The following is a 16,630-nucleotide window of genomic DNA, read 5'->3' on the forward strand; positions in this document are numbered from 1 at the left end:
CATCATCACTCTTCAAAATCAGTAAGTCATTGAGTCTGTCTTGCTTTATCTACCTGATCATCCAGCAATAGTTATTCCCTAAGGTAAATGTATAAAAATGCAAAGGATATCAGCCTTGAGTGAGGAATGCATATTTACGCACTGACTACTGGTGGTAGGCAGACAACTCCACAGGGAAAACTTAAATCTAATGGGAAATTTTCAAACTCAGAAATTACATTGAGCTATAATGTTCAAGCATAGCCTCACGAATTCTCCTTTTGTAATTAAAGAGTTTTTCAACTCAATCTTATATCTGTTCCTTACCTTTGAGTTTCTTTCTTGTTTTTAATATACTCTGCATTATATTAAGTATATTTATTCATTCACTGAACAGATTTTATGGATTCCATATCATGTTCTACCACTGCACTAGATAGTATAGCTATAGCAGTAAACAAGACACAATCAATCTCTACCTAGTGAATTGTCTAGTGAAAGTTCACACTAGACAACTAGAAAATTAGAAATTAGAAAATAAACCAGTAAACAAATTTGTGATTTTTGGTAGTTGTAAGCTCTACTAAGTGAAAAATATCAAGGATAGAAGAGAGAAAGTTAGAGTAGTAGTGAGTGGGCTATTTGATATGGAGAACTGAGGAAAAGCCACACTGAGAGGTTATATTTGCCCAGAGATATTAATGAGGTACAGGATTAAATAAGATGAGAATAAGGATGAAAAGTGTTCCAGAGGAAGAATAGCAATTGCCAACTTCTTGTGCAGGAAAAAAACTGTGAAGTTGGGGCAGAGCAGGGCATTTTTGTCACTTGAACAGTGTGAGTTGGGGTAGAGAATTTGCAGATGAGGAGAGAGCAGAGGTGGATCATGAGATTCTTGGGTGCCATTCTAGGAACTTTGAAGTTTTAATTTTAATGAGGAGCTTTTGGAGAGTTATGAAATAGGAACATTATATGATTTACAATTTTAGAAGATTGCTGCCGAATATGTTGGATGTTGAAGTAAAGAGAACAATCAAGATAAACTACTAGATTTTTGGTCTGAGCTTCTGGGCAAGTGGTGGTGCCATTTACTTAAATGGGGAATTTCAGGTAAGGGGGCAATGTGGAGAACATCCAGGAGTTCTGTTTGGAATGTATTTGAAATATCCAAGTACCGTTATGAAGGCAATTAAATAAATATGTTTAAAGCTCAGGGAAAAGATCCAGAGCTGAATTTATAATTTGGAGCCTCACCATGTCTTTGGTATTCAGTCAAGGAATGAGGATAAAGTCACATCACTGGACAATAGGTGGATATGTTAAGAAGCTTACAGCTATGTCTTGGGTAATATCATACATAGACTTTGAGAAGAAGAACCCATCAAGGACAAAGCAAAGTCACCGGATGTAAAAGGAAAATTGTAATGTTTTCAAAGCTAAGTGAATAAAGATTTTCAAATAGAAGCAATTTATTCCCTATGTCGAATGCTACTGAAAAGTAAAGTAAGATGGGACATACAATTGATTAGTGCTTTAGCAAGAATGAAGATCACTGGTGACTTTACAGAAGTAGGTTTAACAGAAAAAAATGGAGAAAAATGATGTGAAATTAATAGAGTATGAAGGCAATACAATTGCAGAAAACGAGGAATGGCAAATTTTGAGGAATTTTGATATGAAGTTGAGAGTAGACTTGAGTAATAGCTGAAGGAGCAAGTGCCATCAAAAGAAGACTTTATAAAAATCATAATGTATATTACAGTGTATGTGTGTTCACATGTATCGCTGACTAACTTTAAGTATAAATTCTCTGAATAGGCAGAAGGTATAAAATCCAGTGCAGACCTGGAAGGATAGAGCTTGGAAAGGAAGAAAGAGGGAAGGCATTTTAAAAAAATTTAAGGTTGAATGATAATGTAGTTCTTTTCTCAGTGTTTTTATTTTTGCAATGTAATGAGAAGCAAGTTTATTAGCTTCAAATAAAGAGCGGGAGGGCATATCGGAGTATGTGAAAAGAGAAGATGATGGAAACACACTTTAAAGAGTGGCAGACTGAATTAAATAAAAACATTGGCTATCAGGAAATGAGAAGGATCCATTTGAGATTTGAGATTATAAATTTAAGTGGGACCAGTTAACATGGAATGGTGTTTTATTCAGCTATTACACTGGGTATGTGAAGCCAGCAGAGTTTTGTTTAACTCCGATTGTAATTTTGCCAGGAAAGTTAAATAGAAACAATAGGAATTGATGGATACTGTTAGGCGGTGATTACAGTGACTGTGGAGTCTAGTCTGAGTATGTAGGGAAATGAAGACATAAGAGAGGTGATGCACAGTGAAGATTTGATGAGGGTCAAAGAATTGTTGGATTCAAAGTACAAGGGCCTGTAAGCTGGAAAAATAGGAGTTGGTTGTCAAAGAGAGGAATAATGGCAGTTATTGATAATGACGAAGGCTTAGGTGTTGCCATGAAAGCCAGTGAAATAAGGTGGGGTAAAGTAAGGTTGGAGAAAAGATTATTGGAATTATAGAGATAAAAGAATATAGAGTCCAGGGAACTGGATAGATCATTTGCATGGAACTTGACATTTCTGAGGGGTAGGGAAGAAGTCAGTCATCAAAGTGTTAGATAGCATCTTTAAGATGTTCAGAGAAGTGACACAGTTATTACCAGTTGTCTGTCTTAAAGAGGGGTAGCACGTGATGGAATTTAATGGAATGGGACTTCAAAGGATCTGTGGTTCTTGAGGAAGAAAAAAGGAGTAAGAAATGCAACTATCCAACTCCTAGGCCCTATGGTTAGTGGGATTATGGGAGAAAAACAAACATGATACCCAAGAAGGCTAAACTGTAGTATATTCATCAGCAGGTCCAAGATGTCACTTAAAGCCAGAAAGTTAAGAAAGCATTCAGGGTAGTTGTTGAGGATTTTTTTCAATGTAATAGGTTGGCCTGGGAAAACACTAGAGAAGATATAGGGTGTTTAGGATAGAAAGGATAGTGGAATTATATTGCTACATCAAAGTATGCGTTGAATTGCAATCCTCTCAAAGTTTTAAAAATATGAATATTCTTCACTTAGTTTTTCCTATTAAGTATGCCTTGGCACAATAACCCAATAACTGGTAACAATCAAGGGGAGGGACACTATGTCTACACTTTTAAGGCCTCTGAATTTTATTTCTCTACTAAAGTTATTAGTAGTAGTTTTTATATCCATTCCATTTAGAATATTAATTTAAAAAGTTTAATTTCTTTCATTTGAAATAAAAGAGTCTTAAAACAGGACTCTTGAATGACAATAATATTTACATATTTAGTTTATATTGTTTGACACTCAAGTTAATTATTTATGTTATTGTTCTATGTGCTCAATTTTTAAACCATTACCTTGACTACTCTGATCTTTCATCTGTGGTAAATAGTTTTCTATGTAAAGTGCATTGTCTACACTTTCATTTATTTAGGGTGTGTTGATGGCATTATCCCTCAGTTTTTTTTATTGTCTGAATATTTTTGGTTTGCTACCATTATTTTTCTGGGTATGGAATTCCAGTTGTTTTTGAGTTGATGTTGATTGTCAGCCTAACTGTCATTCCTATGTAGATGATTTGTTTTCTTTCTGGTACTGTCAAGATAGTTTCTTCTTTGGTATTCTGTATTTTCACAATGATATATCTAAATATGGTTTAACAAAATTTCTGCTTGGGATTTACTGAAATTCTTTGATTTGATGTTTGATATCTTTGAATAATTTTGATGAGCCTCAGTGATTATCTCTTTAAGTATTTCTTCGTTTTCTCTGTTATTTTAGACCCCCTTCCAGATAGATATCATCTATCAACTTCCATTTTATCTTTTTCATAACTGTCTTCTTTGAGCTGCATTCTTGATAATTTCTTCAATACTATCATCATTTTCACTAAAGTTCTCTTCTTCTCTATCTAATCTTCTCTTTAATACCTCAAGATAATTTTAATTTTATTATTAGTTATTTTCTTCTGTTCTAGAAGGTCTATCTTGTTCTCTTTAAAACTTGCTTGGTTATTTAATATTATTTACCATTATTTAAATAATTATTTGTCCATATTTTAAAGTATGTTTGATTTCTTGAAACATATTAAACATTTCTATGTTAATATCTGGATTCTCAAAATCTGACTACTATGTATGTGTGTGTTTGTTTTTTTTTTCCTTTTCTTTGCTGACTTTCACTACTGATATCTGATTTGCTTGTATGTTTAGTTATTTTATCAGTGAGCTCATATTCTTTGAAACTTTAGCTGTGAGAAATTTATGTAGTTTATGTTGAAGTTGAGTTCCTCCAGTAAGGATTTATATTTATTTCTTCTAGTTGCTTAAGAGTAATAGCAGCTCAGGACTACAGTTTTATTTTAACTTAAATTCTGAAGTGGAGGTTTCTCCAGGGTATGTATAGGTATCATGGATTTAGTCCACATATGCTCATGGGGATAGGCTTATAATTCCAAAACAGCATAATTTTTATTTCTTTTCTACCTCTCCGCCTAGAGGAGTGACAAGACAGAGAGAGAAAAGTTTCCTTTCTGTCCTCTCTGCATGGTGAGTTTATTTCTCTCTCCCCATTCCCTAAGAATGAATGCACCACATTGCACAAGACCAGGAGTTACCACTCACATAGACTTCTATGGCACATACAGAAGAATCTAAAGTATCCCCTAGATTGTTCAATATAATAACCCTGGTTAAAGTTGCATTCTTTTGGGGTTTCAGGTCTTTCTGCAGGGATATATCGCTCATCCTTCAGCTGGCCCCAGGGGTTTATAGTCTTTCTCTGGCACACTACACAGATGTTACTGTACAAATGCAAAGGCCCCAGGATTAACCAATCTACTACAAGGCAAAACTGGCTTTAGTACCAGCTTCCTTCTCACTATTTCTGTCTTACATTTTGTTTGCATGTTTGTTTTGCTGTTGACTTTTTCTGGCTAGCCATCACTGAATTAGAACTTTCTTGTCAGCACCTCAATTTCTTAAAGAAAATTTATTTTAATATTATACAGAGTTTTCATTATTTTAAGTAAGATATTCACTCAGTTTAGGGTATCTGTTCCAATATTTTACCAGAATTAGAATCTCTTATATAGTTTTGTACTCAGATATACATAGAAAACTATTTTACACATAATGTATTCAATATAAAAATGTTGTTAGGTACAGAAAAGTAGTGTTTTAGTTAATGATACCCCATATTCCTGGGAGTCGGTTTTGCTGCCAGGTCATAATAGGCAACCTCACATCTAGTAGGGGCTCCTTGCCTTGTCATAGACCTTATTGTCAACCAACACTAACCTACTGATCTTTTTTCATATTATTATTAATGAGGGGCAAAATAAAGTTTTAAGTGTTCTAAAATTCTCTTTCTTGCATTTGTGTGTTCTGCAGTGCAAGATAGGTTCATATGGTCCCAAGTATTTTAGTAAACATATCATCTTATTTATTCTGCAGAATCATAGTAGCATTTTCTTTTGAATGACAATGTTTCTTATACAGCTGTAAGTACTATAATTTATCTATACCTTATTCCATTTAGGATGTTTATTACAATTATATTCCTGTGAATGTTCACATGTAAATAACCTAGTGTACTTCAGTGATAATTCCATAGATTTTTAGAATAAAATTGTTTTATGTATCTATGTTTTTGTTTCTTTCAGTGCCTGATAGTGCACCAGAAAATATCACTTACAAAAATATTTCTTCTGGAGAGATTGAGCTATCATTCCTTCCCCCAAGTAGTCCCAATGGAATCATACAAAAATATACAATTTATCTCAAGAGAAGTAATGGAAATGAAGAAAGAACTATAAATACAACCTCTTTAACCCAAAACATTAAAGGTAAAAGAACAAATCTAATATTGTATACTTGAATTTATCATAACAGAGTAGCCACAAATATTAGCTTAATGTTAATAGTTTGATATTATTTTCATGCAGGGTATTATAATTTTGTCTTTTTAGTTAAATAAACTAGGAGTTTATTGTAAGTCACATGAAAGAATATTGTAGGTCCATTCTTTTCCCCATTATCCTAAATCATTTTGTCTTCATGAATAGGAGCTACTATTGCCAAAGAATGACATTTTCACTTATTTTTTATTTTTGGAAGATTGTTGTGTTGAGAATCATTTCATAGTTTGCCTCTCGCATATTATTAAAGGATATTTTTAAGTTTTCAACTTACCTATTTTATTTCTATTTAGGACTGAAGAAATATACCCGATACATCATTGAGGTGTCTGCTAGTACACTCAAAGGTGAAGGAGTTCGGAGTGCGCCCATAAGTATACTGACTGAGGAAGATGGTAAATACAATAGTGGATATTGATATGCTTTGATTCTATAACATTTCAAGAAACATATATATAGAATGAAACAATGTAGAAACTTATCTAGCCATGGGTATCAGTTGTGTACCATGCCAGCATTATACAGAGATTTCATTGTCATCGTGTAAAAGAAGCTAGCAACGTCAGATTTACAATCAGTAAAATCAGGCAAAAATGTGTTTTATTTTTCTAAAGTCATCTGTCCTCTAGAAAAAAAAAAAAAGTCAATCATGTTTTTCCAAGGGAATTTTTAAGGCTAAAAATTTTGTTTGAATGATTTGAACATTAACTGATATATGTCATGACTGTGTTTTTAAACTTTTACATTTTTAAAAATAGCCATTACATGAGCTTTGAAGTAGATTATGTTTATGTCAGTGTTCAGCACTTTTTAAAATGATATTAAGGATTAACTTGTTAATGAGATCAGGCTATTGTACAGGTTTTCTGCTTAATTGGACAAGATGCTATTCCCCAATGTTAATAGCTTTTGTATTGAATATTTAAACATATCTTTCCCCAACCCCCAAAAAATCACCTTTACTACTGAGACCACTTTACATTGGTGTCTTACCAAATTAGGCATATACTATGCTAAGAAAATAATTTTTAAATGATATATTTGGGATTAGGATTTGCATTTTATGTTTTATACCTTGTATATTTTGAGAAAATTATTTTTTCTGTAAAAGAAATTCCTATTTCCATGAAGGGTAGGCCTGGAAATATCATAAATGTTCGTGGAGTTCCTTTCCTTTTCTCTTTCCCTTTCCTTTTTTCCCTTCCCCTTTCTCTTTCCTTTTCCTTCTTCCCCATCTTCAAGCTAGGCCACAGCCTGTGAATGTTAAGCATCTAGAATCATTCACCAGGGCAGAATGTACATTAGACGCTGCTAGGATGGGAGACTTTTCTCTGTGCTGTTCTCTTTCTATTCAAAATAATAAAGTCTTCAAATCCCTCCTCTCTCTTTGCAAAATAATAAAGTCTTCAAATACCTTCTCTCTCCATGTTTTTACCTCTACCAAGGAATTTTACCAGAAGATCTTGGCTAGGGTTCTTTGGCTTGCCCCAGTTTCTAAGTGTGATGCCTCTGTGGGTTAGTCTTCCTTAGTCATTGCATCTACTTACTATGATTGCTTTTAAACTTACCTGTCAAATTCCATCAAACTTACCTGTCCAAATTCTCATATTTTTCATAAATAGATTCTCTTTTCTCTTAAAGTGAAAATTTTCTTAATTTAAATCAATTCTTCCAAATGGCTCAATGATTAAAAGCTAGAAAAGAAGGTTAGTGTTCCTTTCTATCTTATATAATATCTAAGATGGTATGTAGTAAAAAATAGCAAGGCCTTTCTGAAAATAGTACCCATTTCTTTATAATTAGTCTAATCAAAAGTCCTAATGGTGAGAATTTGAGATCTTATGTGATGAAATCAGACCGGTAATGAACATACATTTTGAGCAGGCAGAGATTTTACCACTTAAGTCAACAATTTCAAGGCATGTTGTGCATCTGAATTACCAGGGTCTGTTAAAAATATGCTTCCTCAAGGTAGAGTTCCATCTAGATTCTTGGCCAAGTCATATAATTTCTAAGGAACAGGGTAAAGAACAAGACTCCCTTGTTGAAAAATTACAGAAAATTGAGAATGGATGAAGAACTGAGAAAATTTGTGTAACTGGGAATTAGGAACTCCTTGCCCTCATGAAGCTTGCAGTTAGTACAAGATACCTAAATTTAACAAATGTGTGGACAAATAATTTTTATGATTTTAATTACTGGTATAAAAGATCCCCCAAATTATTCACCAGGACAAAAGAAGGACCTAAGCTACTCTGGGGTATGAGGTCAAGCGTAGCTGTGGAAGTTATGTCAAAGCTGTGACCTGAAAATGAATAAAGAGGGAGGCTGAGAGACAGGAAAGATGAGGTCAGGCAGAGAAGTGAGAGATTTGTGAAGTTCATTCTCAGCTACCTTGAGATGCTCTGAGATGACAAATTCAATGCATTGCAAAAGCTCTAATTTTCCCAGTTTCAATTTTGTTAGATTATATTTTAGAATACATATGCCAAAATATTTTAGAATTCATGTGCCAAAATGATTACAACTTAGTCTGTTACAGTGAATGTGCAGTGATTTTTTTGTTTTTTAGGTAGACTTGTTAATTACATTTACTTAGTAGTAAAATGTTTTACATTTAAAAGAAAATATTCAGGGATCTACTGCAGGTTAGCTTTTAAAAACACCGAGCTTTATCTGATATTCCACGGAAGCATCTTAAAGCATATGATAAAGTAGAAATAGTTAGTTGCAACATATTAGTTTCTTAGTGCTATTTTTGATTGAAGTCCTTTTTGCAAACAATAAACAGATTTTACAAGGATGTTCGGAAAAATATTTATAGGATTTGCTTTGACAAATGAAAGAGAATTTTCACAGATAGTTTTTATCTTGGGAAACAGACATCTGTAATTGATGTATACATTCCTATGATAATCAATATTTGATAGCATTTTTATTGTAGTGCCAGTGAAAATAACAAAATGAAAATACCAAATAAAGCTGTTATTTTTGTTCCTTATAACTTGTCTCATAACCTTTTTCTGCTCAATAATTTTTTTTGGAAAATTATTGTTAGTAAAATAATGAAAACATGCACACATGGGAACACATACAATTATAGCTGAGATTATTCAGAGAATCAGAAAGAAATGGAAGAAATTCAGGTAGCATTCTGCCAAATTATTGGAAATAGTGATTTGTACGTGAACTGTATATCCGTTGACATTGTTTAAAGATGTAAACAAATTCTCAGAATTTCTATTTGCTACTATGAGTTCACATTCCATGCATGACTATAACAATGAATCAAATTTTAGTGTTTTACTTTTTTCATGTAAAAAATTGTATTCCATTATTCTAAGACATTACTGTGCTGTTACACAGCAGCTGAGAAATGCCATTCTAAGTATTTTACCTCAATGGAAATATGAAGTTGGCTAACTAGTTTGCAGTAATGTTTTTACTGCTTATTCAATGCAGAATAGCAAATATATTTGTACTTTATGCTATTACAGCAGAGTTACAAGTAGATTCCAAACTATTTTCTTATTTATGTGCTACATTGGTATTTCCTTTGTAAACCATTTAATTTTGAAGACTCAGTGAACAAAGTTTGATATTATTTTACTTTTTAATGACACAACGGAGATTGAGGAATGTAGTTTTCATTTGTGAGGTCAGTCATTTTAACTGCTTTCCCAATGTTATGCTTATCACTTTCCCAACTTCTTAGATGTGTGATTTTTTCCCACCTCTTTTTATTGTCTGGGGACCTCTTTTACTGTATATTTATTCACCCCAATAAAGTTTTTATTTTTATTAGAGGATGACAGTTGACCAAGATGTACTTGAACAGTAGGTAAGTCACTGTGACATACTCCTTGTTCTACTTTCTCATGGAATATTTTTTTCCACTGAATCACAGAAACAGATGTTCTAACACCACCATGCAAAATCTTCCTTTATCATCTCATTTTGAAAGTAAACATTCTCTTGTGCTTCTGGAGAAAAGCACTGAACCTAATTCCTTTACGAGAAAGTTTATAATAAAAACTGTTTGTATTTCCATGTTAACTTTTTCTTACATATGTTTAATAAAATGCATTATTCTATACCCTAACTTTTCAGCTCCTGATTCTCCCCCTCAAGACTTCTCTGTAAAACAGTTGTCTGGTGTCACGGTGAAGTTGTCATGGCAACCACCTCTGGAGCCAAATGGAATTATCCTTTATTACACAGTTTATGTCTGGTAATAATTTTTTTTGGAAATAGTTCTGAGAACAGATATTAATCTGTAACATAATAGGAATGTAGTTTTTAAATTTCAGAATGTGGTGCTACATTAGGAACCTGATTGTTAATAGGCTAGTAATATGTTTTTATTAAGAAACAAGTTTTTCCCATACTATGTAGTGGTTCAATCATGGTCAGATGAAATAATTTTGCAATTAAAAAATTATGTGTTATGCATAATTATACTAAATTTCCACTCTTAAAAGTCATTGACAAATCAGCTTGTATGAATGTAACCATACAGTTTTAAACTTCTGAAGTTTTACACAGTACTCTCATTTCACTGTCTTTTTAAGTGTCCCTTGAGCAGAGTAATTTTAAGAAGCATTTAAAATAGATACTTCTAAAGAAACCTGTTATTTAAAGTGAATTTTTCCTTGAAATGTAAACAATGTGTTTTGTTTCTAATCACCGTTACCCTGATAACCTGTTTATCCTTCAGTAGTAAAAAGATGAAATCTTACAGTGCATCTCATGTTAGTTAACATACCTATCTACTTCATGAGAGCTATGTGGACTGAAATCTTCACTTTGCTACAATGTAAATCCTCTTTAGAGATTTTCACCAATTAGGTAACACATTTTCTAGTGGATTTCATATAATCCACCTCAGAAAGTATAATTTACATAATATTTTATAAAAATGTAGCCATTTCCTTTTATATTTCTGAATTGGAAGGGCCAGCATTGAGGAAGAGGCTACGATGTTTTAAAGAAGTCTACTCTTCTTCTCTTTCTTAAATTAAGATTTTTTTTCACTAATTCCCCTTTAATCTCTTTGCATATTTCTCTTTAAGACTATACTTTTTGTGTTCTTCATTGCCTGATTCCCAGTCACTTTACCTAGTCATGATGAAACTGGGAGTGTCATGACTTTCAGTTAGTGAAAAGGAAGCAGTGGGAAGAAGGTAACCATTCATTTTCATTACCCTATTTATTTATTCACTCATTCATTCATTGAGCAATATTGATAGAGTACCTATATACTCATGAGCAAGACTTACATGAGACCCACATAATACCCTTGCACTCAAGAGTCTTGTATCTCCTACACTCCAAGGAGATAACTGGATTATGTACCCATAAACAAGCAAATAAGGAAACATCAGGGGAAGGAGGTCTACTTTCGATGGGATGCTTCGGGAAATTCTCTTTGAAGAAGTGGCATTGAGCTGTGATCCAGCTGACAAGAAAGAACTTCTTGCCATGTAAAAATCTGCAGGGCAGAACTTTCAAGAAGGAGGGAATATCAACTGCATAGGCTCTGTGGGGAAACACAACTTGTTACCTTAAAGACCAGAGAGGAGGTCAATGTTCCTGGGGATTAGAGAACCAGAGGAGGGGAACAGTAGGGGCAGAAGATAAAGTTCAGGAGTCAAGCCATGGTAAGGATTTTGTTTTCATTTTAATTATAATGGGAGTTCATAGATAATGTGAAGCACTTTAGATTCCCTATAGGGAATGAATTGTCAGTGACAAAAGTGTTAGCAGGGATACTAGGTTATTTTAATAGATTGAGAAAGAGATAATAGTGGCAATGGAGAGGAGGAGTGGGCAGCTTTGAGCTACATTTGGGAAGAAAAACTAACAGGACTTAATGATGGATTGGCTGTGTGGATAAGAAAAAGAGAGGAATCAAAGATGACTTCTAGATTTTTGAATCAAAGGTGATTACTACTGGATTTTGATGCCATTTACTGAGTTAGAAAAAAATTTAAATGAAACAGGTTAATTGAGAATGAAGATTTTTCTGGCTGAGATTTTCAGCACTGCATTATGAGAATAATTGTGTTCTATACAGTGATCATGCTTCCCTTGCTAGAGCTTCCTTGTATTTCTAGCATAATGCATAGCACACCTAGACAGAAACACATGTGGTTGGATAGCATTTTAAGAGATGCCATTTACCCAGTTTTTCTCTGTGTGTGTATGAACCCCCATGTCCATGGGAGCCTCCTATTCTAGGAACTTTTTTTTTAGCTATAACTTTAGTTCTCTATTTATAATTCCAAAATGTCTAAAGGTACCAGGATTCATTATGAATAAGCAATGACAATGTACATTACACCACCTCTTAAGAATATAGCATGGCTCAAATTTTGTATGCTGTAATTCTGATGTCTTATAGAACATGACCTTTTATTTTCTGTAACTGGTTCATTTTGCTTTTTGCAATGATGCTGGGGTTGATGAGAGCACTGAATTGAGGTAACCCATTCATTTCTCATTTCCTCTGGGTTTAATTCAGTCTCTTTTGGGTAAATATTCAATCAATTCAAAGTTTAACTCTTCAGTTGTACTTTTTCTTTCATCATTCAAAAAGTATCCTTATCTCTCATTTTCTGAGGTAGTCTGGGTACAGGGGAAGCCCAATGAAACTGGGGCGAGGGAATCTCAAATCTGTGATATTGAAACAGGAAAATCCCTTGTCTTGCTGGCAGAGGGCGTGTGATGGGGGTGTGGCTGACTTCTCTGGTGCCCTGAGGCTCACACCTCTAGGGGGAGCATGCAGACGGGCAGGTTGTGGGGCTCTGACCCCACGGCAGTGTCTAGGGGTGAATGTTTACAGTTGAAGCCCCAGTGGGGTGTGTTACAGGATGATGCTCTTTCAGTGTAGCCATCCTTAGGCAGCTTGTGTTAGCTCAATTAGACCCCCGCCTTATCGCAAGAACAGAGAGCTTTCTGTATCTCGGGGTGCCTTGCCTTTTGGAGTTCCAGAACAATTGGATCACACGTGGTCTTGGAGAATGAGTGCACGGTTTTATTAAGTGGAAGTAACTCTCAGCAGATGGGGAAGGCAGAAGGGAAATGGAGTGGGAAGATGGTTTTCCCTGGAATCGGGCCACTCAGCAGCGGGCTCTCTCCTCCGTCCTCCCCGGCCGAACTCGGTCTCTTTCCGCGGGCTGACGGCCTGCGGGCCTGCGGCGCCTGTCAGTGTGTGCTCTTATGTCGCTGTGTTTCTCTCGACGTCCAGCTGCTGTGCTGTGTCTTCCTCCGCCTACGTGTTCCCATCAACCTCCAGCCGCTTGTGTGTGTGCCCGCTAGGGTCTTGGGGTTTTTACAGGGACAGGATGGGGGCGCGGTGGGCCAGGGTGGTGTTGGGAAATGCAACATTTAGGCAGGAAAACTGAAATGCCTGTCCTCACTTAGGTCCGTGGGCACAGGCCTGGGGGTGGAGCCTTCGCCAATGACCGTCCTTCTCTACCCAGCACTTCCCTGCTCCCTCCCATGTCAATATTGTGAAACACCTCACCTGACCTTTTTTTGGAATCATTCTGGCACAAACTTGCAGTCACAGCTGCTAGCTTCAAGGTTCCTATTTTCTGTTTTATCCTTGGTCCAATCTAAGGATTATTCTGGTCCCCTGGTTCCCTTAGCATGTCTGTCTTGACCCTCAGGTAGCTAGATACTCCCATTTGATTTCTCGGCACCAATCTGCAGTGTGAAGGATTTGAGAAAAGTACTTCCACATCCTTCTCTAGCCCTGGATGATCTGCTGGAGGAGCCCTTATATCTTGCTGGAAACAAAGGTTTTCTAAATGGCTTGTTATGTTTATCTCCATCCTGAGTAAAAAACGTATTTTTTTACGTTGGGATTTCCCTCCCAAATCTATTCGGGTGTTTTCACCACTCAGACCTTACCCTAAGCTCTTGGGACACTCCACTGTGATAACTTTGCCCTTTTAGTTCTCTCACTCTTTCTGCGTAGTGCAAATTCTTTTCTTTTTTCTTTCCTTTTTTTGACTGATGGAAATTTCCTTCTCTCATGTAATCTCTCCTTTCTACACCCCGAGGGTCTTAATTTAATTGAAACAATTTAATTGTAAAACTCTGTGGTCTCAAATAATCCAGGATTGACTCTTGATGTGTAAATGGAATGTAAAAAACTTTTCCCTCACTAAAACTTGGCTTTTACACACACACACACACTCTCTCTCTCTCTCTCTCTGCTTTAAGATCTACTTTGTTCATTGCTGTATTTAGAACAGACTGTTACCTGACACATAATTGAAACTTAATATATGTTGACTAGATGAATGAAGAGTATGTTTTAAGTTAGAAACTGTATATCTATCTATCTATATAGATAGATAAAATACATATTATACATAAAAATATATATAATTTTTTTTTACTGATGGGTATATATGTTGTATATATTTTATATAATACATATAATATTTTAATGTATAATGTATAAACATTGTGTATTTTATATAAAAATAATATATAATATATAAATATTAAATATTATATATTACATATATTATTTTTATAATAAACATAAAATATAATATATAATATATAGTATATTATATATATCTAAAGTATAATATATATAAAAATATAAGAAAATATATAAAATATGTATTTATATATTATATATAAAATATATAACATATATAATAGAAATATATTTTTATAATTAACATAAAATATTATATATTATCAATTATCTATATATTAATTAATATATTAATATTTATATGTTAATATTAAAATATATGTAATATATTGTATATATTTTTATATAATATACAATATTTCATATATAGTATACATAATATTTTATGTATAATATGTACTATATATATATAACATATATATTGTTTTTATGAATATGTAAAATATATATTTACCTAATATTTTATGTATATATAAAACGCATATTACACATAAAACTATATATTTAATATATATCATATATAAAAGTATGTTATATATTATATTTAAAATATATCTAATATATAATATATAATTTATATATACTTTTATATATTATATATTTATTATATACTATACATATATACATTATATAATTATTATATATAATTATTATTATATATATGTATTTTTTCTCATTGCATTTCTGCCATAAGAATAATGATACTTTTTCAGACCTAAAAAACTCAGTGGAATACAATAAGATTACATAAAGATACAACAAAAAAGGAGAAAGACCTTTACATATTCAAGAATATTATCCATAATATATATGTGTGTATATGTATGTATGTATATATATGATAAGGAAATATACACAGATATATATTTAAATTTCAGCATCGTCTTACTAAGATTTTTGGTGGAAGCTTTAGGCTTTAGTATCTTACTAATATACTAAGTTGGAAATAGCTCTGTAAGGTATAGTAAGTGTAGCTAAGAGAATGGTCATAATTCTGGATTCCCTCTTTAGTGATCACTAATCTTTTTGGGGAACTGTTACCATAATCAGGTTTATTATGGGGGGAAGAGGCAGGTATCATAATGTAATACCTATGGGCTTTTAGTCAATGAGACATGGGTTTGAATTTTGGCACTGTCACTGAGTTATCTTTGGCCCCTGTAAAGTTCTTAATAAATCGTAGCTATCATTATTAGCAGGATTCCTGTTTCAGGAGTCCATAGTTCTCTCATAATTCTCAGCAACCATTATTTTAGCTGCTCCCAAATTCTTGTAAAACATTTATTTGAGTATTTACTTTTTTTTTTTTTTTTTGAGAAGGGGTGTAAGTCTGTTGCCCAGGCTGGAGTGCAATGGTACCATCTAGGTTCACTGCAACCTCCGCCTCCTGGGTTCAAGTGATTCTCCTCCCTCAACCTTCCGAGTAGCTGGGATTACAGGCACCCATCACCATGCCTGGCTCTAGTTTTGTTTGTTTGTTTTGTTTTTTGTATTTTTTTGCTAGATACAGGGTTTTGCCATATTGGCCAGGCTGGTCTTGAACTCCTGACCTCAGGTGATTTCCCCCACTTGGCCTTGCAAAGTGCTGGGATTACAGGTGTGAGCCACTGCACCTGGCTGAATATTTCCTTTTTTTAGTGTCTTCAAAATGCAGGCTTACTATTCTATTTGTTATATTGGGTGACTTTTTTCTTTATCATGAATATTTCTTGACAAAATAGCTTATGAGGGTTAATGTGTAACCATTTTATATCCATTATTGTATGACTCATGTTTGGTTTATAGATGGTATGTTCAGAAATATGTTTTAATCCATTGCATTTTAAAATGATTTTTCCTTCTGAAGTTTACTTTGCAAAATAACTTTTATCATCTGTCAAGATGGTAAACTAGCATTTTCCCCCTCAGTTACTGATAAATAACACATATTTTTCAAATGATACACAGTCCTTGAATTCCTAGGGCAACCTCCATTAAATAAATGGATTTCTATGGGAGCACTGGCACTGTAAGCTTATTCTTTTCATACATTTTAAGTTGAGACATAATGTTCTAGTAGAGCTTATTTATTTACTATATTCTTGAATTCAACTTGAAATTGTTTAGCACTTTTGCTTCTATATGTGTCAATGAAATTTAATAGTAGTTTTCTTCTTTGTTTAGGAAATTTCTAAGAGAATATACCCTACAGAGTATAGCTAAAAGACTGAGGACTGAAAGTGATGCTGAAAATTCCG

General features: G+C 33.8%; 1 protein-coding gene across 1 annotated transcript in view; it reads left to right on the top strand.

Annotated features, from left to right (window-relative positions):
• PTPRQ (protein tyrosine phosphatase receptor type Q) overlaps positions 1–16,630 on the top strand; it is a 255,887-nt gene that overhangs the window by 80,110 nt on the left and 159,147 nt on the right. The window contains exons 22-24 of the mRNA XM_037743831.1: positions 5,678–5,860; positions 6,226–6,327; positions 10,043–10,163. Coding sequence (XP_037599759.1) covers positions 5,678–5,860; positions 6,226–6,327; positions 10,043–10,163 — 406 coding nt within the window. The remainder of the gene's footprint in view (positions 1–5,677; positions 5,861–6,225; positions 6,328–10,042; positions 10,164–16,630) is intronic.

The sequence above is a fragment of the Cebus imitator genome, unplaced genomic scaffold (assembly GCF_001604975.1).
Source record: "Cebus imitator isolate Cc_AM_T3 unplaced genomic scaffold, Cebus_imitator-1.0 Scaffold156, whole genome shotgun sequence".
Lineage (NCBI taxonomy): Eukaryota > Metazoa > Chordata > Mammalia > Primates > Cebidae > Cebus > Cebus imitator.